Below are 24,900 nucleotides of genomic sequence, written 5' to 3' on the forward strand. Positions count from 1 at the left end.
GGTTGTCGCATTCTGCACCAGCTTCAGCTTTCAAATGGATTTAAAATGTAGCCTCAGGTATAGCGCATTGCAGTAGTCTAATCTTGAGGTGATAAAGGCATGACTGATTTAACCATAGCTTCATGTTATCTTGGACTGGGGTCTTTTCATTTTAACCATTTTAGGGAAATGGCCTTTCCTGAATCAGCAGGCTTGCTTCAATTCTTACTATGTGTAATAAGGCACAACAAGCCTTTGTCAGTGGTGAACATCTCCTAGGAATGTATGAACCTCATGGGATGCTAGACCCAAAGAACTGCTGCCATGGTCCTGACTCATCTTAGAGCTCACACAATATGCCTGCAAGGTACTTCAAAGAGAAACATTGCCTGTCTCCATTAGTAGAGCTGCCAAGCTTTACAAGTAGTCAGGGCCTTGTGAAGTTTTGCTTTTATATTAAAAGACATTTATTTACATCTCTGTGCAGCTTGGGAGCAGAGCTATGAGAGAACAGGAAATTCTTTTGAGGTGTCCACAAGCTCTTCTGAACTAGCAGAGCTGTGAGACACAACATGCTGTTTATCCTCTGGCATATCTGCAGTGGCTAGAGACTACTCACAGCTGCTGAAGTGATTACCAGTTTTACTGCCAAGCTGACCTGGAAGCCAATTTAGTAATCTCCATGTGTTTCTCAAAGTTCAGTAAAAGCCTGCTACTACCTGCTGCTCCCTCAGAAGGGATGATGCACTGGCCTTGGCTCCTTTCATTGTCTAGAAGAAACAGGTATGGTGGCCTGCAACTAAGCCTGCCACTTGCTAGAGAAATCAATCTCCATGAGAAAGTCAAATAGGATCTCCGCATCTCATTTCTTCCTCAGCAGCTTGTAGTTATGTATAATCCTTTCCCAGGACATGTTATTTGTCCTGTCTATGTGGATAATAAACTACTGCCCAGCACAAGATCCTGATACTGTTTGAGGCTTTTGATACCACCTTAATGCAAATAATACCCTTAAAACTGGGAGATACACAATGAAATGTCAGATGTCTGGGAAGAAGAAAAAAAGAAATAGGAATTTGACCCTGTGAAACTTAAATAGATAATCCCTGCCACACTTAAAAAATAGAATTTTGATTTTAATTGTTTTTTTTTTTAATTTGGCCTCCAACTTAAACCATAAAGACTTGTTTGAATGTCTTAAATCATTTATGATGTATCATTTATGATCATTTATGAATGTCTTAATCATTTATTATGGAAAAGTCCACTGCCTGGATAATATTGCACTGTCTTTTGATTGTACTGTGATTACCAGAGACTGAGAGCACAAATAAGGGCAAAAAAACATGTTAAAGACTTGTCTGAAATGGTAGTTGAAGAAATGCAGCATGTAGTAGGAACATGCGTCAGTCCTCCGCTTCATTACGGTTACGCAGTCACAGGTGCTACCATTCATGTTAACATTTGTGTTTACTATAGGTAAGATTCTCAGATATGTGAAAAGTAGTAACTCTTGCTTTTCTTCTGTAGCAGCCTTAGCCATGTTTTGGTATAAATGACAATAAAGTCCAGAGTTTTCTGTAACAGAAGATAGAGATGGTACTTTGATTATCGTTCATCTCATCTGTTTCAGATCTTTTCAGTTCATGCCTCATTCACATCGATATTTGTGTGCAGTCTGTACATAAATACTTTGCACTGATTTTATAATTCATAATACCAGACTTCTTGATCATTTATATATGAACTTAACCAATCTTCATTTTACAAAATTTGTCTTGTTTTCTGGACAATTAAAATTTAAATTCAGATTTCAAATGCGTGGAGTAGGGCTGACTCTTGTACTATTTCATATCAGCAAACACACTTTCTACAATTTCTCATAGAAGGAGTAGTATTAGGAATTGAGACATTGCATGTGTCTAGTTGCAGTATTTTTGTGTTAGTTAAGTATATTGTTGCTAGCTAGTAATTTCATTCTTCATTTATGTCTGTTTTTCCCTGCACTTGTGGAAGCTGAATAACGTTACAGAGTGCATATCAGAAGTGTGACTTATGCATAAACATTTTAATGAAGAATGCAAAATATACAATGCAAATTAAGCAAGAACTACTATACTGGATAAAATAAAGAATAAATAGATTTTTTTTAAAAAAAAGAACTGTGACACATATTCTGTCATCATTATTAAAATATTGATATAGCATAAATTAACTCTTGTATAATATTTTTAATATAACTTTCTATAACTAAAATATTTTAAATGATATCTTATTTTTAATAAATACTTACATGTGTATTTTGGGAATGTACACTATTGTGTAGTAAGTCTTAATATACTTTGCGTTATTTCTAGAATAGTCACAGGTTGTAAATGTGGCCAACAAATCTGGAACGTCAATGTAAATATATGATTTTCCCTATCTTAAATTTTTTTCACTCTCTTAATCATACATAACTTTTCAATAGAACGTAGCTGGAGCCAAACAGAGAATTATTGGTGGAATATAGAAATAATTGATCAAATTCCCTAGGAAAAGATTGGAATGTTTTGGACAGAATTATTTCCCAGGAGGAAAAAAATAAGTTACATGGTAACTGTACTATTGTCTATTGTGGTTTCATGCTTGATGTAAAGAAAAAGAACTGTGAATAATAGAAGTCTAAGTGCCATCTCAGTGCCACATACTGACAAACTCAGCGTTACCCACAGGAGTTTTGCCATTTGATTAGTAAAAGGATTTGTTAATAAATTATAAACCTCTACCTTATCTCCTCAAATACCAAATTCTCTAAGTATAGAATCTGAAATATGCATGGGAGACAGTTTTGTTAAGTGTGTATCTCCTTGCCTGTATTCCTTTCAGGTGCAATAGATGTCATGCTTTACTTTTGTGCTTTTGAATTTTTTAATACAGCTTCTTTACAGACTTTTTGGAGACGAAGTGCAGTGAATCATTAGCATTATTATTATTTCAGACATAGTAAAAGCACCCATCAACACTTAGCAAAAGGAGAAAAATTCCATTATCCATTCAGAACAATTTCCTATAATAATACAAATGTTACCCAGGACAGATCTTTGAAATGGATACTGATTCTTGAAATTCTTTCCTGTCTGTTTCAGGAAATAGTGAGATCCCATTGATAATGAAGGACAATGTGTCTAAAGTTCACTTCTAAACACTTGGCTCTTTGCTGTGAAAGTCATCTGCATTCCCTTTATAATTCTCAGCCACCAGAGATCTGCTTAATCTTGGAGATCTGATCCAATATCATTCGGAAAAATCCTTGATAATAGTTTCACCATTCAATCAGTGAAAGAACTGGAGCTTACTGCTTATGTCTTCTTAAAAAAATCCTGAGGCAGGGGAATAAGACCTTGGCTTATGGGTTTGGAGATTTTGTTGTTTGCAAATAAAGTGATTATTACTATTATTATTCAAGTTCTTAATCAAGGCAAGCAAATGGCATCTTTTTGTTATCATCTTTCCTACAGAAGACAAAGGCTTCAGTCCCCATGGTACTGACTGCTGGCCCCAAGTGGTTGCTGGATGTGACTTGGCAAGGAGTAGAAGACAACAAAAACAACTGCATTGTGTACAGCAAAGGTAAACATAAGCTGATTTTTTTCTTGATCCTCTTGTGTGAGTTACCGAAATAAAAATATAACTGTTGCTTAATAGGGAAGTGAAGTACTTTGTCTCCCCTTAAAGCCAAACAAATCGTTCTCATTTTCCTACCATTTTCTGCTTTCGTTGATTTTTGGGTTTATTTTTTTGTTGATTTTGAGGTTTTTTAATGCTGTAAAAACCCCACATGTCGTCTGTAATGTACTAAATGCTTGATAAACATGTAAGGACATTAGTCGACATAGGCATACTATATCCGCTTGTCTCTGAGAGCTAGCATCTCTTGGGAAACATAGTACAATCTATACACTTTAAATAAGTGGATTCTTTTTGACATTTTATTAGGCATACTGGATAGCATTTCTCCATGTTACATTGTAGACTACCAACTGAAAACTGATTTTATAAGAAGAATGTGAGCTTGATGGGACTATAATAAGACTTCATATCAACAGAGTAACAAAAGATAACTAGAACTGGATTTCAGGGTTGTCACCTCTGACGTTCCAGTCCCTGTGTAGTGTCACAACATGATGCTTCACTAGAATGTTTTGGATGGTGGCAATGCATATCATTTCTGGCTTGTGTGAATTTACACAAGTCAGTATGAGTTCTTAGGAGATCCCCTAAACATGCTTTGTCTAACCTACCACATCTAACAGCTATTTTGGTTCAAGATGCAGAGGCATTTGTTTTGCATCCTGAACCAACCCAATGAGCCTTTGGCTTAGTCCACAGTGCCATGGACTGTGCACCACGCTGTTTGGTCAGTCACTGTGAAAGCTTTGTAAATGCAGTTACAATATCATTGCAGTGTGTTTTAAAAAAACAATGAAAACACAAAAAAAACATACCAAAAAACCCACTGCTTGAATACATGGAATAAGTTATTTATGGCATTCTCCCTGAAGATCAGGTTGCAAAACTATGACTTTCCTTCCTTGTATTTCAATCGCCAGTCTCAGCACTTTGTGAATACTTCAGAAAATGCACTGTTCTTGTTTAATTTCTTTTAGGTTTTATTTCTAACCAAACAGACCCACTGAGATCAAAGATTTATTTGCTGAGGCAACCTAGTGACCATTTCAGCATACAAGCATCCAGGCAAATAAGCACCCATATCAATATATTAACATACAAAACACTAATCGAAACATCAAAGGCTCCTAAAAACTTACTAGAAACAATTACAACTTGTTCCTATAATCATTGCAATTTATACACTTATAAGAGGATTGCTTTTAAACTGCCACAAGCCTTTGAAAGTTGAAACACTGAAAACAGGGAATTTGCATGTTAAAAATGAGTTGCACACCAGGGTCTTATAAATTCTTTCTATTATAATTACAGAATGCCAACACATTCATTCAGCAACCTGAAACACCTGCAGTACTAGAGAACTGTGCTCAGATCTAGAAACAGTTGAGCTGTACTTCCTTCGCAGCTTGCTGATTGCTACCCGAATGGATAAATCAGTTATGAGTGACGTAGTGAAGCTTTTCTCATAAATCCAGAGCTGCAGTTTGCTATTCATAGTCCTGAATACTCACAGGCAAACTTTTTAATGTAATGGAAAGTTACTTGCACTCTAAAATAGAGGTTCTGCAAATTCCCATGGTATGGCATCTTATCAAGTATTACATTATTTCTGTAATTATAATCATATTTAGCACATATATACCAGTAGCACTTTTTATCTTCAAAGTACGTTACAAACACTGATTCATTAGACGTTTTCAGTGCTATCTGTCTGATTGGATAGATTGAATCTATTAAAATTTTTTTTTTTTTTCCAAGTACTAAAAACATTCTTCAATTTGGTGCAGTCTCAGTAGCCTAAAACATTAGTCTTTTCATTCAAATGTGCTGGATTTTGTTTCACTAATGATGCTGGTTTTTTTAGTACTTGGTTAACAAGGTATTGCTCAAGGTGAGTTCTGTTATCTCTACCACAGATGTGCGTTGTAACTAAAGCTGAGGATAGGTTTGACCCCGATTTTATAAATACATGTTAAAAACCTGCTACTTCACTAAACTAATGCAGGAAATAAGTTTGAGATATGCTTTACGTTCACTGCATTCCATTCATCTCTTTCTGCTTTGAGTTGACTGTTCTGTTGTTCATTAAGCACCTACACTTGCCTTGAGCTCTGCTGGGATTTTTGTACTAGAAAGATTAATTGGCTTGGATCACAAAACAATGTCAAATAGAAGATGGTAAAATAAATAAATAGAATAATGTTTCTTCCTTCAATTTGTATCTCATTATTCCAGATTACATTGCCTTGATTTGTGTTAGCTTTCTGTCTCCTATAGTGCCATTACTTCTAATGAAACGGTGTCAGCTGGCATGTAGTTGTAATTCGATGTTATGTTGTAGTTGTATGTATATAATTTTGTTAGTTTGCTTAGCAACTCATTGTTATTTCTGAAAGCAATTAGATGAACAAATGTGTGGAATTGTACATCTAGTAGATTTGGTCACCTGGGAGCTGTTTTCCTTACTATGTCCAAGATGAGTGGAGCAAATTGGTACATTTCTAAGAGAAAAATAAGTTTAAGAATTGACTAGCAGTACATGGCACTGGTTGATCAGTTGCAGAGTCAGAAGCACATGCTATGTTTCCCTTTAGCTTATTACAGGTATATCTTTGAGAGCAGAATTTTCAGGAGAGCACAGGAATGTCAGCCCGTCTTCCTGTTCACTTAAGGGGCTGTGGACACCGTAATCACCCACATATTGCACACAGGATAATCACACAGAGAGGAGTTTGATGTGTAGTTCCTATTGAAAATGAATCTGAGCAGGCCAGCTATCTCCCTGTTTTCCTTCAAAGCTCTCCATGAAATAGTTTCCCTAGGCAAGCAAACACAAAACTGCTGTGCACTTATGGATACGTATATATATGATGCACATATGTAGGATTACATTGCTAAGTTATTACAGTCGAATCACAATTCATCTTCTATGCAAATTTTTAGATGAAGAAACCAGTTATTTAAAATCACACATTCAGAGTGAATAGCTATTCAGTATTTGAAGTGAATCCTATTTAGTCTAGGATTACTTATTTTCATCTGTATTTTTTTATAACTACATTTCCCCAATAGTAGAATAAATTAGAAACGGGAAAAACAGTTCAAGTATCCCTTTTTACAAACTCTGATACAAACTGGCTACTCATGGTTATGTCAGACATCTCTCATGTTTCAAAAATAGTCTATTGAATAATTTAAGAGATTTCCTGAAAACAGTAAGTGACATTTGAGAGACAGATTTTACAAATTTTAACTTATCTAGAATTATAAATATGTTCTTTCAAAAAAAAAAAAAAGCGCGCCACAGAGTTTCCATAGTTCAAGCAAGATACATTGGTAGGAAGTATTAGTGCATAAAGTTCATCACAACATAGTGTACTTGAGAAGCATTTGTGTCTAACAGAGTTGTGCATCAGACCTGGTAAATCTCTAAGACCAGAGGCAGGAGTGCCCCCACAACCTAGGAGGAGGCTGGGTATTAAGTGCAAATCTCCACTGGGATTGTAAGGGATTTTTAAAAAATGAATTGTGACTGAATAGAATAGAAACCGTGTGAAACATACAGTGCACGTACTGAAAGCCATGCTCGCCCAACAGACATTTTTCTACATGTTATTTCTGTGAAATGTATGGATACTGTATGTTTAGTGGCATTGTTAAAACAGGGTTTCTGTACAAATATTTAGCTGTGGGAATTATAAAATCATAAGGCGATTAAGTTAGCTAGTTGTGAAATTCCAATATTGCTTTTTAAATGACTTCAGGATATAGGAGGTGCTAAGGTTATTATCTGTTATCAGGAATACAGCGGAATTGTACGACTGGATAATAACTAAACAACTGACACAATGTAAAATTACATTATCAGTGTGTTAAAACAAAATTGCGCCCTAAAGGAGTCTACATGCCAGCTCAGAGCTGCAGTGTAATTATGCTTAACTCTGATAATTAAAATACAACGGAGATCAACAGAATCATTTTCATTAAGAAAATTATTAATGATGGTGGTATAACAGTAATTGATTGCAGAGCACCACAGGATAACTCTGCGCAGGAAAACCAACATGTTTAACGTGTGTCTGGGCCAACCGGGTCGTGTTGCGTGCCACCGAGCATGCCGCCTGGCTGGGTAGCAGCTGCAGGACACATCTTCTGCTGCAAACCCCAAATCAGAAAATGGCTGCTTTTCAGCCTGCCCTGTGGAGAGAGGGGTCCAGGTGCTTCAGGGCAGGGTAGTGGGACGGTGTTGGGTATGGCTGCTGTGAAGGAGCCGGCCGCCAAGAGCAACTCGTTTGCTTCTCAAGCCATCCGTCATCTCATTTTGTGTGAGGCGGTGTTTGGTTTTGCATTTCCATTAGTGATTTACTGATGTTATTTCCTCCTCTGCCTGGCCTCACTGAGTAGTTTATGCCCTTCGTTATTTCTGAGAGGATGCAGGATGAGAAAAAACCATCCTCACCCCAGTGCGGTTCCACAGGCACCGCGTGACATCTTCGTAAGTAATTCCACAGGATGGTCCTGTTAATTGTCCCAGTGGTGCAAACACATGATATCAAATGCCATAAAAAAGCCTCCATCCCTCTGTAAGTGAAATCACAGTCAGTGCCCACTGCGCGACTATAACAAAATCCTGGCTAGGGAGGATGTTGCCTAAGGGTGAGATCCGAGAATTGTCTTCTTTTTTTTTCGTGAACACAAAATTGGGGGGAGGGAATTCGGGGGAGTGTTTTTCTGCACAGCTAAGGGATGGGTGCTTGCTCAAACAGATGCTGCTTTTGAAAGCTACCCAAAAAAGTCTATTCTCCAATCACAATAGAGAACAAGCCTGCTAGGGTGGATTTACAGGATGAGATTAGTTAAAATGACAGCTGCCCACATTGAAACTGTGTCATGTAGCTAATTTATAAATAGAAGCTGGAGGAGAGGCAGCACACAGGAGGAGGGAGAGCAGAAGCCGGGGCTAGGAGCAGAGGGCTGTTCTTGGCTCTTCTGGGACTGCCCCTGGCTGCGCGGCCCAGCCTGGTGTTTGACTTAAAACAAGTCGGTAAATATGTGACTGCTCACTTACTTCACTGGCACTGAGATGAGTCATTTAGCTGATGTATGTGCCATGTGTTGAAGATACAAATGCTGCAAAAAGGTTACATGAAATTACTACTAAGAACTGAAGGCAAATTTTAATTAATTTTGCTAATTTAAACAGTCTATTTTTTAACATACAGGAAAAGTCAGTTGTTGCAACAGAAGATTTCTTAAATTTTCTTTACTGACAGAGGATTACTTTTCTGAATTGTTCTGTGAAGTCCTTGATACCACGTTTTCCCCAGCAAATGAGTTCTCAGATAGCAAATACTCTTTTTTTCCCCTACAACTTCACTCAGTGTAATGATACATTGCACCACAGACATACAGTGTCAGAGACCCTAATGAGATACAGGTCAAATATCATAAGGAGTTTAAATACTGCTGCATTAAAATATGAGCATATTTTGTTTTGGGTCAGAGAACAAGTTGTTTAATAGGCCAAAGGTTGACTTGGGACATATATTTTAAATTGCAAGGGACTTCTTTCTGCATGCTGTTAATAAGCAATATGAGTGAATTTACTAGTCTATTCCACATAGACAGTCAGAAAACTGCAGGATCTGATATCCTGTGGGATGCCTCCATTAGCTAAACAACATGCTAAAGCCTTTGGTGGCGCTACAGATTTTTGTTCTTTCTTTGTATCAACTGACAAAAATCTGAGTTCATAACAAAATGCATGCAATGCTTATCCTAATATGAAAAGTCAATGGAAGAGCTTGTTTCACATTCCTTTTTCAACAGTACTGAAAAATTGCAAAATATTTCTCCAGAGGCAGACATAAAAACATGATTGGTGGGCAAGTAGATGGCACAATTTGCATCTGGTTTTACAGGGCTGTTGAGAAGGAAGGATGCCTGATGACACTGTTGCAAGTGAAACTATTGCAAATCAGTCCTTCCACTTTACTCACTGGCCACATAAGGAGAAAATATTTTGTCCCTGTGACTAATGATATTTATTGCTTGCTAATGGCAGACACAGTATTTTGGACTTAATTCAAACACAATTAAGGCATCAAAGAACTCACAAAACAGAATCTTACTTTTTACCTGTGCGAATGGATCTAATGGGGGATTATCTGCTTTAGGGAGTTTAGAGGTCAGGGCCTTGTAAATGGTCTGAATTATCTGCAAGAAAAAGGTTATTTTGTACAACTTTCTGGAATTAGTAAAATATACATATAATAGCACACAGTGAATTATTACATGCCCTATAAGTTTTAAGCATGTAAATAATAAAGGGAAGGTGACAAGAAATTCAGAACAGCTAAGTTTTCACTTTCAATATGAAAATGCTTGTGTTCATTGTTAGTGCATTTCAATTACATAGCAGCCTAGAGAAATTTTTAGGTTGTTCTCATGTGTTTGAGATTTTTTTCCTTATGTTGTTCTTGTCACTTATATTTCATAGTTTGAAACTGGATTTCTTTTTCATTTGAAGAGGCAAGGAAATAGAGAGAATACTGATGTGATTTGCACAGAATTGTGTATTTTGGACCAAAGCTATATAAAGCTGTAAACTGAGTGTAGCACTCACCTATGAGAAAATGTTTAGGATGAAACAGAAGCCAAGTCTGTACTTCACAGTGGGACCATGTGAAAAAAAATATTGCTTCAACCATTCAGAGCACTGGCAAAAAATAAATACAAATATCACACTGAGATTTTTTTTATTTTTTCAAGATCTTTATTTGTCCCTCATTTTTCTAACTCAATTGTGGTAGAATCAGTCATTTAGAAATCATTTTATAGAAGAATATTGTTATTATTTTCAGAATTATGGCTTAGATTCTGAATGTGTTTTATTTCTTTTTAATCAAATTAGTTTTTCCATCCATTATGCTAAATAAATATTGAGGCCTGCAGTTAACCTTATGACCCACCTTGGCACACAGTAACGTTACCTCTGTCATCTTCCCTGCAAAGCAAGAGGGAAGAAAAAAAGCCCCCAAATTTGCTGAGCCACACGTTTCAAGTTGTCGACAACCCCATCCACAGGAAAACAGAAGAAAATATATATGCACTCTGTCCTGTCAAAAGGCTTTCGCCTTATCTTGAGAGACTGTCAGGGCAGGAACATCATGGAATGGACAGGAGTCTATTAAATTAATAAGCTGCTGGATGGTGTCTGGAGAGTTATGATGCTCCATAAATCCAGTTTGATCATGGTGGACAAGGTTTAAATCTGCAGCCTTCTAATACACATCCAGGTCCTGGATTGGATTTGAAGTTTTGTGCTGGAGACACAGAGATAGTCCTGCAGCTTCTGAATTAAGATTTATCATTTTTTCATACTTTTTTTTTTTCTTTTCTTGCACTACTTGACAAAAAATGAAAACACCTTAGGGATCCTGGCAAATGTTACTTCTTGAAATGAAAGAGCTGTTGTCAAGGTGAAACCATGACCTAGAAGCCTAAAATCAAACCTTGGTCATTTTTTTCAGACAGCTCCATTGGTGCCGAGTATAAAATGTCTGTATGAGAGGAAACAGGGCTGGATTAATCGGCAACCTGTTTTGTAGTGATTCCTGTTAAATATTGCTACTGTGTATTTGTGATAAAAGACAATATAGTATGCCACATAAAAGCAAAAGCAAATAAATGTAGAAATGTATTCTTCTCATTCGAGGTGGTTTTGTGCATAACTGACTGTGCGATGGGAGATTTCTGTGCCACTTACCTCTAAATGAATTAAGCCTGATGGTAATAACACAGGGAAGACTTTCACAGCATTCAAGGTTCCAAGCTCCCAGGAAAACCAGTGTGACATGCAGCTGTGATGTCCAAGAGGGCTGTAGAGCTGGACTGCTTGGAATGTAATGTTAAAATCCTGTTAGATATGTTTTGTCTCTAGCTACTTACAAACAAGGCCATTATTATGGTACAGTGGGTGGAATTCAAGTGTCTTTTGGCCACTTAATTGACCTGGAAGCCGGCAATTTGTTATTAGGTCCCGAAGCTCCTATTCTTGTTACTCTGGAGACTCCAGCAGGTGACTGCTGTGCTTGCTTACATTGGCAGTGGCACAACCAGCAGTTCTCTCTTCTCAAGTTCCCCAGCTGTGTTTTGGATCCTGCCTCAATCTGTGGTCATTTTTGTTCTCATTGTCAATTTAGGAGGCTAAAGAGATTTCTTGCTATCAGAGAAGTATAAAAACAGTGTTAAAAGAAGTGCATAGATCCTCTTGCATGCCAAGGACACTGAGATTTGTTTTATGCTCAGGAAAATTGATTCAGAGCCAAAAGTAACTGAAAAAGCTCTTCTGGTATGTAGGTTTCCTTAAACAGAAATTGTGGTCGAGATGCAACCCTCAGTCACATCCATACGTACTTCTCTCTACATTGTTTTCCAGAAATTACTTAAGAGCTATAACCACAGATCATGTGTGACTGAATCCTGACCTTTTTGTTGATCCTAGGGATCAATCTTTTTGCTCCCTGATCCAAAGATCAATGTTAGCACTTCTTTCCTTCTCCCATGGCATTCCAGCACTGCTCCCTGCTATAGATAAAGGCTACAAGAAGCAGGACTTCACAGTGGGGCGCTGTGGTGCTGAGGCCAGCACTGTGGTCCACATCAGTTTTTCCTCAGGCAATTGCACCCTGTTATTGGGGGTAAGTTATGAAGTGTGTATAGTGAAATGGGGAGGAGAGAAAGGGGAGGTTACAGAAATAACTACAGCATGGCACAAAATACAGGAGGCTCTTATTGCAGTCTCCCTTGGAAATGAGGCCGGATATTCTCAGTGCCTGCAGCTGCCTTTTTCACCAGCTCTGAGGCATCCCTCAGCCTTCCCACCATTCTATTCTTATCTGAGGAGAGCTGAAGAAAGTGCGGAGAAGGTTCAGTGTACTTTGAGATGTGTTTAATATCTAAGGAATGAACCTGTGTTAGTGCAGACATGGAGAGAACTTAGCAGTTTTCTTAAAATGGCTGGGGGGCTGGTATTACAAAAAGAAGAGAAAAAAAAACTGTCAGATTACATTTTTTCTTTCTTGTTTCATTTTCATTCCATCACGACATGTGGGGCAATGTGATTCTGACAAACAGAAATCTGTACTAGAGTGTGCCTGAATTGTGACATTGAAACTAGTTGTGATGTTGAAGATTTAGTAGAGATGTTCTGAAACTGAGCTGTGATGCACATGACTGCATCAATCAGTGGCATGCAGAACCAAGGTTTGATACTGGAGCAGAAATTACCTGTAAGATAATTTTCCTATGGTAATATCATAGTATACAGGCGTACATGTATACATACAAAAAAAAGCTCACCTCACAGCTCAGTTAGTGTTTCATCAAGCCAGAAAAAGTTCTGAAATCTCTTCCTATGACTGCAATGTGTACTTCTGCGTAGGCAACTCCAGCTATTGTGAGCAATTATACTATCACAGGTTAATAATCGTTGTGAGGCAATATTACTTGGAAATGAGTTTACAAGGTAGAAATCATAAGTCCTAACCAACATTGTTAGTATTGCTAGTATTAGCTTTGTAAATTACAGAAGAATGCTAGTTTTGCAAGAACTGGTGAAGGTAGATGACACAGGAAAACATACACATTTTACGGAGTGCAAACCAATATAAAAAAATATTGAAAGATTAAATAATATTAAAAACACTAGAAGAAAAGTAATCAGGTGGATTTAGTAACCATTGTAATCTCTTATTTAAAAAATAAAAGTGCACAGTCAGCTAATACATACTGGGCTCTACAACATTGTTTCTGTGAATGAAGAATTCTTGTTTGTAACAGTGCTCATGTAGAAAAATGTACAAACTGAAAATTTATTTTACAATTGAATACATGAAAAAACCATGGTAAAAATATGTTGCACTTAATAGCAGTACACAAATTATTCAAGATCTGAACAAACGCAAGACATTTTTGAGAAAACCAAAGATGGGTGAATTAATGGGAATTGACTGATGTGCCCTAACCTGCAACTTAGAACATAAGTATTGTTTGTGGCTTGTCTGTTAGCTGGAACAACTGTTCAGAGACATAGGAGTGGAAGCACTGAAATGTAGGGGAGACTACAGTGTCTTTGGCCAACCACAGTGTTTGCTGATATTGTAAGATGTGCAATTGAACTTAAAGTGTTATATGAAAAAGAACTGTTTAACACTAGGAAATGAGAGGAATGATATCAAGTGATCACTACGCATCTTCTAGTAATAAACAGGTCTTTTAAATGAGAACAGGCTTGCTTTTATGGTGGCTGCACGTGCATTTTAAATTGTGTGATGTTTAAATCATTTTCAAGTTACAATTAAATGAAAATACAAAATAATACTGACAGATTGCTAAGGCTAAGCCAGTTTTATGATTAAGGTTCAATTAAATTGTATTTATCATTGGAGCAAATGAAGTGTAAAATCAAAACAATGATATTTTTCAGTGCCTTACTTTGGTGGAAAGTGTAACTTGAAATATGAGTTGCAAGACTTTTATCTTCTAGTCCCTCTTAAAGTAGAAATTAATTAGGGCTAAGCAAGTATTGACTATACATTAGAATCCCATCCTGAGAGTCTTTTGTGGGCCAGTGGGCCAGGAGTAATTTAGTAAGAAAGCTATTTTGTGATGGAAAGTAGTATGTATTTGATTTGGATTTAACTAGCTAAGATAGAGAACAAGTTGAAATGTTAATAATGATTTAAGGAATAAACCATTTTCGTGGAAGCCACGCTTGGCCCTTTGCACTCTCCCAAAACATCAACTCTTTAAATACAGTTCTTTCTCTTTCCATGTACTTTTTATGTAAATCCCTAAATGTCTTAAGCTTTGCAGTAATTCAAGGAGAGAATTCTGGTTTTGTACATGCAGGCTATTTCTCAATTACCTCCACTGCACCATAACATGTGAAATGTCTTGACACAATATAATCATCACCTTTATATGTGTTACACTGCCCTATTTTCTGGTATACTTTCTATAGTTCATTATTTATTTTCTCTTCAATTTGTCCTACAGAAATAGTTGTAAAGGGAACAAAATTCTGCATTCTGTTTCCTTGACTTGATTTTAATTTTATAATCTAGAACATACATAACAAATGGATTAACTTAGGACATTGAGCAACTTAAATTTTTTTGACATTTAAAAGATGATCTATAGCATCACTAAAATTGTTCTTTCCAAAACACATCCCTCACTTTTATAAAAATGCTCCTAAGTGATGTTAAGCAGAAAAAAACCCTATTTCAGATCAATTACACCTAAAACAACTCTTTAATGTATTCTGCTAGAAGATTCAAAGGAAGCGATGAGCTGATATATGACCTTTTCTCTTTAAGAACTTATGTACATATTCAGTGAAGTGAAGCATGATCCTAGCATTAGCACTTGGATTTTTGTTGTGTGTTGCTAATTATTGCAAAGTTTGAAAATGTGAATAGTTGAATACTCAAAGATCTAATTGTACAGAGACAATTCAGTTCCAGAGTCACAGCAGTCTGCAAAAGCATTCATTGAGAAGTACTTTTCTCAACAAGAGCGTTTTCTTGAAATGGGATTCTTTATGGCTGTTAAACTAGTACACAGGAGATCCAAGAGTTGGTCCTTAACCTGAAGATATAGAAGGAAATTTTGTGTCAGTCTTGTATGACTGTATCACATCCCTTGTGTTCTCTCTGGGATGTTAGTGTTATAGAAGAATCAATAGGAGCTGATTAGCTAAGGTTTCCTTTGAGTACATTAGCCTGACAGTCTACCATTAATATCCAGCATCATTCTTTTTACTTAGTTTCTTTACCTTCATTCTTTTTGGAGAAAAGATGGGTCAGTTTGCATTTGCAATTGACAGATTCCAGCTCCAATTGCTAATAACATCGGCTACTGGGGGGGAAAAAAAAAAAAGCCTGTTAAAAACAGCCTGCAGTTTTTAACAGTAAATCTGAATCTAATCATGTGTTTTGGAAATGGCCCAAAAAGATTTTAGCTGTACGCCACAAATCAGACTCCTGGTTTCTCAAACTATGTCATTTTGACATAGTAACAACTTGTCAGATCCTGGTAAAAGGTTGCCTGTGGTTCATACTACAATGAACTTGGTAGCTGTAGCCCCCCAAAAATAGCTAGTAGGTGCATATGGCCAGCTGAGCACAAGAAAAACCTATGCGCTGTTATTCTTCAATTTTTATTTTCATGTGGCATCTCTGATGAAAATAGGTTAATATTTGTTAAGGAGTTTTGTATAATAATACTGAAAAGAGAAGATACAAAAAAGAAGAAATTACTCTGATGAAACAGTCCTACTTTTACTTACTAAGGAAACAGTCTTACTTTTCTATTGTTACAGACAACTTCAGAGTTCTAGGCTCAGTATGCTTGTAGGGTTACTATATTGTATTTTTTTATCTTGACATAACTACTATTTCTGTGGAAAATGGGCTTTTTACATAGTACTGAACCAGTTAGACTATATCGTTAACACTGAAAACAGCAGTTAACATTTTTTCAATACTTAAAATACTTTCAGGATATAGCATTTGATTTGTTCATTTTCTGTATTTTTGCATCACAATGTTATCTTCTTTAGCATCTATGGGTACAAAACTGATGTAGAGGAGTAGAGAGCAATCGAGTATTTTTTCTCATTCATTGTTCTCATTTCTTTCCTCATTTTCCTACTGTACAGAAATTCAGGTATGTAAACGTCCCCCCAAAAGATTAACCAAGTCTCTCTTCAAGTCTGTCATCTCTTCATGAGAGATCCTAAATATTGCATTGCCAGCAGGATCTTTGACAAGTTAAAACACCAGAGACAATCACAGAATCTTAAGGGTTGGAAGGGACCTTGAAAGATCATCTAGTCCAGCCCCCCTGCCAGAGCAGGACCACCTAGAGTAGGTCACACAGGAACTTGTCTCCATAACCCATCTGGGCAGCCCATTACAGTCCTCCATCACCCTCACAGTGAAGAAATTCTTCTTTTTATTTCTCTGGAACCTCGTATGTTCCAGCCTATATCCATTGCCCCTTGTCCTATCATTGCAAGTCACTGAGAAGCGCCTGGCTCCATCCTCCTGACATCCACCCTTTATGGATTTGTAAATATTAATGAGATCACCCCTCAGTCTCCTCCAAGCTAAAGAGCCCCAGCTCCCTCAGTCTTTCATCATAAGGGAGATGCTCTACTCCTTTCATCATCTTGGTGGCCCTGTGCTGAACTGTCTCCAGAAGCTCCCTGTCCTTCTTGAACTGAGGGGCCCAGAACTGGACACTATTCCAGATGTGGTCTCACAAGAGCAGAGAAGCTATGCAGGATTTTTATATAGAGTTCAGGGGATGAACAGGAACTGCTGGAAGTATTTGAGTTTTGGTAATATGTGGGTTGCATAATTACATTTGCCTTTGTTCCCTTTTAAAAATGAGATACATCGTTCTCTCTTTTTCAGAGATCATAAAGCAGTCTATGTGTGATAATCTAGCACTTAACTACACATAGCTGGACTAATAAATAAGTTTTGCAGAGCAATAGCATGCATATCATACGGCATCTTCAAAATCTTTTTGTATTATTTACTCAGAATACTTTGCATAAATTAAAGTAATAGTACACAAGAAAGAGATATAATATACAGTATTCTTCATGTCTGAGCAGACAAAGTAGTGAATGCATGATTTACAGCATTTATGGATGAAAATGCAGGACATTTTTTCCTGAATGAAAGTGTTCTTAAAATGCTTTGTATCATGTGCAGTAACAGTATACATGCTTTTAAGGCAGGAGGTAAAAAGCAAACATTTCAAGCCTTATTATTTAGGAAAGATTTGAATGCTCAGTGTGTCTCTTTACATCTATCATTATAAAGAGTCAGGAGAATAAAGAATTCTTTAGAAGTGTATTGATGGATTGTTGAAATGTAGCTACTCAGCCAAGCTTTTGATAACTCCTGTATGTACATGGAGTTGGAAGTGCTGACATTAACACAGCTATATTTCATTAGATTTATGTAAGAAAAGTGGGAATTTTTGTGAATATGTTTGATGTCCTCTTTTTTTCTTTTTTTTTTCCTTTTTCAGCCTTTTCCTTTTCTCTTCCTTTGGGAGATTTTAATATAAAACCCTTATCCTGTGTACAATTCACTCTGAGTTGCTTACAATTTGAAGAGAAGAGAGTTGGAGAGCTAGTATGAGCTCAGGTAGAAACAATTTTTAGCTAAATTTGTCATTGTTGTTTCATAAAGTGAAGAAACTAATACTTGAAATATTAGCAGCAAGTTTTGCTGTTTTATTTACATTGGTGAGGTACAGTTCTGTATTGGGATCTTAATTTGGGAGGAGGTTGTAATTCTTAGCTTGACATCTTATTTTTCTCAAAATTTTACCATTCTGTAATTCATACTTTGGTACAATCTTAAGGCATTATGTAAATTTTTTGATTGAGGGAGATTATGAATATCTGTTTCTCTTGAAAAGAAAATGAATAAAGACAACTGAATGGAGTGAACAGAGTGTTGTTTTAAATTGTCAGATTGTTCATAGGTCTCTCTGTACTTCTGAGGTTCTAGTCTGCTGATGATATAGTTTCAATAGATGCACTAAGGAAAGTGCCAAGACCAGCTTTGACAGGGTTTTCTTTTTTTTTTTTTTTCCCCTCCTTCTCTTTTAATCCCTGTGGGGCTCTGTGATTTTTCATAGCTGGACTAAAGTTGTGTCAACGGGAGACTTGCACCATAAAGACTGAAATGTTAAAGAAAGCTACAAGGAACAGCTTTGAGGCAAGGTTTCAAGCTTTGTCATCACGCTTGAAGAATTTTCTGTTTAATGTACTGTAATGCAGTATTCAATGGGGACAAGTTTAATTGAGTTTTACACAACCCAGTTGGGAGTAGCGCTGCAAGGTAGGTGATGTCTAGGTTTTTAATCTTCCACTCCAGAGAGGCTTGTTGACGAAGTGGTTCTTTCTCTTTGTAAGAAAAAAGGGAAGCATGAGAAATGATACATCCGTGGATAAAACCAATTGGCAACCCCCAAAGGAATGAGGGCGATAAGGCGAATCCAGCACTTGTAAGAAATAAAAGAATCCAACTGTTCATTTAAATGAGAAACAACACATGTGATTGAGAAGGCAGGGAGGCTGGGCACTGGAGTGGGGAGGAAGGGACTAACAAACAGAGTGGCTGGTGTCGGAGTTAGACGTCCTCCACAAACAAGCCAGGGTTTGTTAGGTGGAGTACCAAAGAGATAGTTAATGAAGCGTATTTAAAAAAGAAAAGAGGAGAGCCAGGCGTTTCCAATATTGGAGAAAGTGGCTGAAGGGGCAGGGCGGAGGAAGCTGCTGCTAGGCAAGCTCTACTTAAAGAATCACTATTCCTTCCCTGAGGCGTAACAGCAGCTCTCTATCAAATAGCACAAAAATAGCACTGGACCCTGTCAAAGAGAAAATAATACCTTCTGTGTAAGTCTTAGTGTCTTAAACTGTAGTCCTGTTCAAGTTACTTCTGCTCGAACTTAAGCAGCTGAAAGGATAAAAGCGTGCAGTCAATATCTGCCAAATCATCTCCCCATGTTGGCTCTGCATCCTTGCTAAAACAAAAAATGTTTAGCTAGTCCTAAAAGTGCTAGCTGCCTTTCATTAAATAACTGCTCTTGCCAACTTGTACAATTACGTATTATAGCATATTTTAATTTTGTTGCTTGTTAAGCAATACCTATAATGTTCCTCTTCTTCTGTCTTAAGACAAAAACTGTTTGATTTTGTTGTTTACTGCTTATGTTGGTGTTCTTGTTCACAGAGATCTTCCTCCTCTCTTGAGACATTTGCTGGAGGAGATGCTGTGTTGTGAGGTGATGGGTTTCACATTTTCTCTGCTGTCTTAACAACAGATCTCTCATTTCGCTTCATCAGAATCAAGAGGACTTAACATAGTGTCTTTTTTCACAGAATACACTGGAGACTAAGGTTGGCATGAGCTTAAGCAAGCAGTAGTTGCAGAATGCTTTACTGATAAGCAAAGTGTTAACGCACTTTTTTGGGAGACTGTGGATTGAGGAGAGCAGCCAGCCAGGCTGACCTTGCACACCTCTGTCCCACTCAGCTGCCTTGTGTAGCTGTCTTCCAGAGCCACAGACAAGCACCAACAGCAAGTTTAGCCTCACACCTTTTTGCAAACTTGCCAGTACCCATTTATTTGCACAAACTGGGGGACTTTCACACCCACCCTAGTGAAGGGAAGGCAGCCATTGCTGCTGAGGGAGTAGAGAGGAGAGCAGGGGATGGATTTCATAACAGTGTGGAAAGCCTTGGTAACCAGCTATTGTGTGGGAGAGTTGAATTTCACCCACAGAACACATACGGTGAGACAAATTGAAAATTACAGCAGAATATGCAGAATTTGCATTGTGCTGCTTTCCGAGGTACCACCAGAATCCCTGTTAAATTTATAAATACAGTACGCATGCAAAGTATAGAGCTGAGCAAATACTTCACAATGAATAATTTATCTGACAAATTTAGCCTTTTTTCTGCTCATGAAATATCCATGAACAGATCTGTGATTTGTAACTGCAACCTTTACAGTGCATTAGCATAGGGTTGGGGTTTTTTTAATTTAATTTCCTTGTGTAGTTTGGTGTAAAAAAGTAATTCCCTGTTATTAATCATATTAGCATTTTAAATAGTCCAAAAGTAGGTTTTGAAGTTCAGCCACTAAGTGAAGAGGCTGAAGGAGATAGATGTTCTTTATCGAGAAATATTTTTTCCATAGACTATGTTTACAGGGAAACATCACGACAATTTTTTTTTCAACCTCTGTATCTGGTATAGAAAAATACAAGTCTCTTCTTTAGGGGAAGAGAATATTCTGAACAACAATATGCAGTGAAGCACATATTTCAGATGAAAACTGAGGTGGAAGACCTTGGGAGGATGGGGCCGCACCCTAAACTTTTGTTAATAACAATGCATATTTTGAAGGATTTTACCTTGTATCTCTCTGTAACACATGATTATGTCCTGACAGTGATATCCTTTTGTCTAGCTACATGGACTGGAAGAATGAGGAGAAATGAATCTCATATTTCATCATACCTTAGCAAAATTTGATGTCCTGTTTTCAGAATTAATTGCTTGTGGTTAAGTAAACATTAACTAAAGGCCTGGGGGTTTCTGAGGTAAACAGCTTGAAAACATAGCATTAGCAGACATGCTTGTTGAAGATTCTTACAAAATACATAGTTTTTCACTATCTGTTCATATTGCTATTCTAATACTTCCTCTACAGCTAAGCAAAATCAACACTATTTACTACGGTGTTGAGGAGTTTAACTGGCTTCAGTTAAGATACCAAACTGTTGTTTTCTAGCTTTTAAAAAATAACAGCTAGACATTTATAATGTTGATAACTTTTCATTTTATTGAAATTCTCCCATGCTTCAAAAATTTCTGAAATATTTTGTGCATATCCCAAACTTTATCTACGAAAAGCAGTAATCTCAGAGGTAATGCGTAAGAAATGGGCAGAAATATATGAAAATTCTGTAGAGAAACTTTAATTAAAGTGGAGCGACTGTAACCAAAATACTGCATTTGTTCTGATTTGACATATTTAAGCATAATATTAAGGTTTGTGAGGTTCTCACAGATTTAATATATAGCTCTGCTCAGAAGAACAGTTTTAACAATATCTATCTGGTCAAAAATCTGCTTACTGTCTGCATTCCCTTTGCTGGAAAATAGTTTACTCCCTCATTTTTGGTGGTACATCAGAATTCCATACAGCTAAGAAAGAGTCAGATGGATTTAACTCATATGGGTCCTCCGCAAAACAGCTGTAATAAATTCCAATAAGTTCTATATCAGTACAAACCTACTGAAGGCATTGAAGACCTTCAACAGCTGCTGTTAGAAAAGGACCTAATTTGGTGCTCAGAAACACCATACTCATTGATGAGTGATGTAGAAAGAACCCAGCTTGACTTTCAGAGCCAACATGAGTTTACAGAACTGTTGTTTCTTATAAATGAATCCACTGCACACAGAAATAATTGGGATGTCAAGAAAAGCCCAACCTCTATTTATAATGTAGGCCGTGACCACACATAATAAAAATAAATAATCCAAGAATTCTTTTTTTAGTGTTACATAATAACAGAAGTCTTTAGGACATTTAAAAACAAATCCCACAGCAATCAGATGAATGTTGTATGAGAAAGATGGAATTTTGGCATTTCTCCATTCTGAAGACGTAAGACAGTTTTGTTTGGTTATAATGAAAATAGACATAAGATACTCTGCTTGCCTTTTTTACAAAACTTTTTCAAGCAAAGAAAAACCTGAATGATCTCGTTAAAGTAAATATTCTTGCAATCCCTCAAAATGTTGTAGGTAGGTTAGAATACAATAAAAGCAGGTACTGCAGCAGGTCCACTGGAATAATCCTAGGTGCAAGATCCATCCATTTTCGTATCCATCCAAATTCACTGAAATCAATGCTGAACCAAAATGGACATCTCTGAGCAGATCTAACCAAAGCCAAGCGAAGGAAAATCTAAATTTTAAATTAAACAGTATCCTGGCTTGTGCCAGAAATAGCATGACCAGCAGGATTATGACCAGCAGGAAGTGATTATGGTCCTGTACTTGGCGCTGGTGAGGCCACACCTCAAGTTCTATGTTCAGGTTTGGGCCCCTCACTACAAGAAAGACATTGAGGTGCTGGAGCATGTCCAGAGACAGGCAACAAAGCTGGTGAAGGGTCTGGGGAACAAGTCTTACAAAAAGTGGCTGAGGGAGCTGGGGTTGTTTAGTTTGAAATAAGGAGGCTGAGGCATAACCTTATCACTCACTAGCACTAGCTGGAAGGAGGCTGTAAGTGAAGTAGGTGTCAGCCTCTTCTCCCAAATAACAAGTGACAGGACAAGAGGAAACCGCCTCAAGTTGCACCAGAGAAAGTTTAAGTTTAATATTGGGAAAAAATTCTTCACCGAAAGGGTTGTCAAGCGTTGCAACAGGCTGCTCAGGGAATCGGTGGAGTTACCATGCCTGGAGGTATTTAAAAGACTTGTAGATGTGTAATTTAGGTACCTGATTTAGCAGTGGCCATGGCAATACTGGGTTAATGGTTGGACTAGATGTTCTTAAATGTCTTTTCCAACATAAATGATTCTATGGTTCTAAGTTCTCTATCAGTAGAACTGGAATTTAGACCAAACAGTAGACTATATTGAGTTGCCAGGTGAGATTCTGACCTCTGTCCTTCCCTAAAACCCATTTGTATGTGTCATAATTTTGCCAAGACAGAGACTGGAGACTGGAATAAGATCAAGGAAGAAAGGATTTTCTAAGTATCACCTTACTGGACATCTTTGTCCCCTTTCCCACAGAAGTGGAAGTGCACTTGCATATTTGTCTTCTAAGGGAAATAAACTAGACCATTAAAAGAAATCCTCATGCAGAAAAAACATAGCTGTCTGTAGAGTGTCTATATATTTCCTTTGAATGCATTCAGGTAGAATATTTTGGTGAAGCATGTATCTCTAGCCTTCATACAGATATATAGACCAATACTTAACATGAATATCAATCTTTTTTTTTTAGTAATAAACACATTCCAGTAGTATTTTTTGGTTTTATCCTTTCATATGTTAATAGTTTGTATCCAGAGGTGACAGATACACCCACACCTGAAAACATTAGGGTGGTTAGCTACTTGCTCTTTGATATGCTTGCTCTAGGAGATGGCCTTCTGAACATCACATCTAGTGCTCATGATGGAAAAAAAAAAAGACTAGTTCATTATGCTGTGGGAGACAGACTTGGGTTGTTGTGATTTACTGGGGAAACAGAGCAATTAGAAGTAGGAACAACAAAAGCAGGGACTACTGAATGGAGAATATAAGGTGATCCTAGGGAAGATGTGCTGTTTAAACCTTGTGTTAGTGGGATGATCATGTGATTTAGTAATGGGAGCTATTTCAAGTTATTTCAAGCCCATGTTTCAATGGCAGATCACTGAATTTAAATTGATAACTCACAAGAGCAGTACAAATGAGAGCTAAATACCTATGCAGCTGCAAGAATTTGGGTTTTTTTTTTTCTAAAATATGACAGTAAAATAATATATTAAGATAACATAATTGGTTAGGAATCAGTGGAGCTTAAATGCAGTCAGCTCTATGAAGGAGGAGTGCGGAAGCTGTTATAAACACATGAAAACATCACCCACAAGAACAGACTGTGGAGATGAAAACAGGCAGGGAAAGAATAAAAAAAGTGAGAATTTATCTTTCTTTCATAGATTATAACATCAGCACACCTATTATTAATAGTATAATGTGTAATTATGAATACCTATAAATATATGATAGGTATTTGTTCTATCTTACATATAATTCATTTCTGATTTTGTCTTGATGCAGCTGGATCAAATTCTAAGAATAAACTCAAGATTCATACTTGTAAATGTTAACTCTGAAGTCTAATAATGTGCTCATCTATACAAGTTACTCATTATTTCACTTGAAATCTAGTGAAGATCAGAAAATAAAAGTAGTATCCTATTAGAAAAAGAACTAACTTTACAGGAGCTTTGTAGTTGCTTTCTGGAAAAGTCTTATCCTATTTTTTTTCCCTTGCATTTTTTCAACTTTCTATTGAAATTGAAAAATCCCTTCTTTTTCAGATTTTTTACTGCATTCCTACAAATGGTGCCTTTCACTGTTCCACTACATATTTAGTTTTTGCCAAAACACAGTAGTTTACAATGGACTTCATTTCCATTTCACCAGAATTTAGGAGGACTTCAAATGTGAGATCATTGAACACTGATTTAGCCTCATGAGTGATGGCTCAGTATTTTGAGAAGAAATGAAATTAATTTTGTCAAGTTTAAATTATTTTTCCACGTTATTTCTTTTTAAAGAATGATAGATTTGCTGTTGAAATAGAGAGCAATACATTCTTGGGGTACAGCCCAATTCTGTTAACAAGATATGTTGCAATTGCTAAAGAATTGCAAAGAATGAATGTTTCCCAGAAAATGAACAGTGGAAAATATGGATGCGTTAATCAGTCAATTTTGCCTTCCTTTTGCCAAGAAAAAAGGCAAACATGCAAGCAAGCATCATACTCTCTCTGATATTAAAATCTATGGGAATTTGATGAGATAAAAGAAATGTTAAATGAACGTTCTTCCTCTGAACAGACATGTCTAG

General features: G+C 36.9%; 1 protein-coding gene across 1 annotated transcript in view; it reads left to right on the plus strand.

Annotated features, from left to right (window-relative positions):
• The window catches only part of ZFPM2 (zinc finger protein, FOG family member 2), a 303,713-nt gene that overhangs the window by 193,853 nt on the left and 84,960 nt on the right, over nucleotides 1-24,900 (plus strand). The window contains exon 5 of the mRNA XM_061995326.1: nucleotides 3,480-3,591. Coding sequence (XP_061851310.1) covers nucleotides 3,480-3,591 — 112 coding nt within the window. The remainder of the gene's footprint in view (nucleotides 1-3,479; nucleotides 3,592-24,900) is intronic.

This window comes from Colius striatus, chromosome 4 (genome assembly GCF_028858725.1).
Source record: "Colius striatus isolate bColStr4 chromosome 4, bColStr4.1.hap1, whole genome shotgun sequence".
Taxonomy (NCBI): Eukaryota; Metazoa; Chordata; class Aves; order Coliiformes; family Coliidae; genus Colius; species Colius striatus.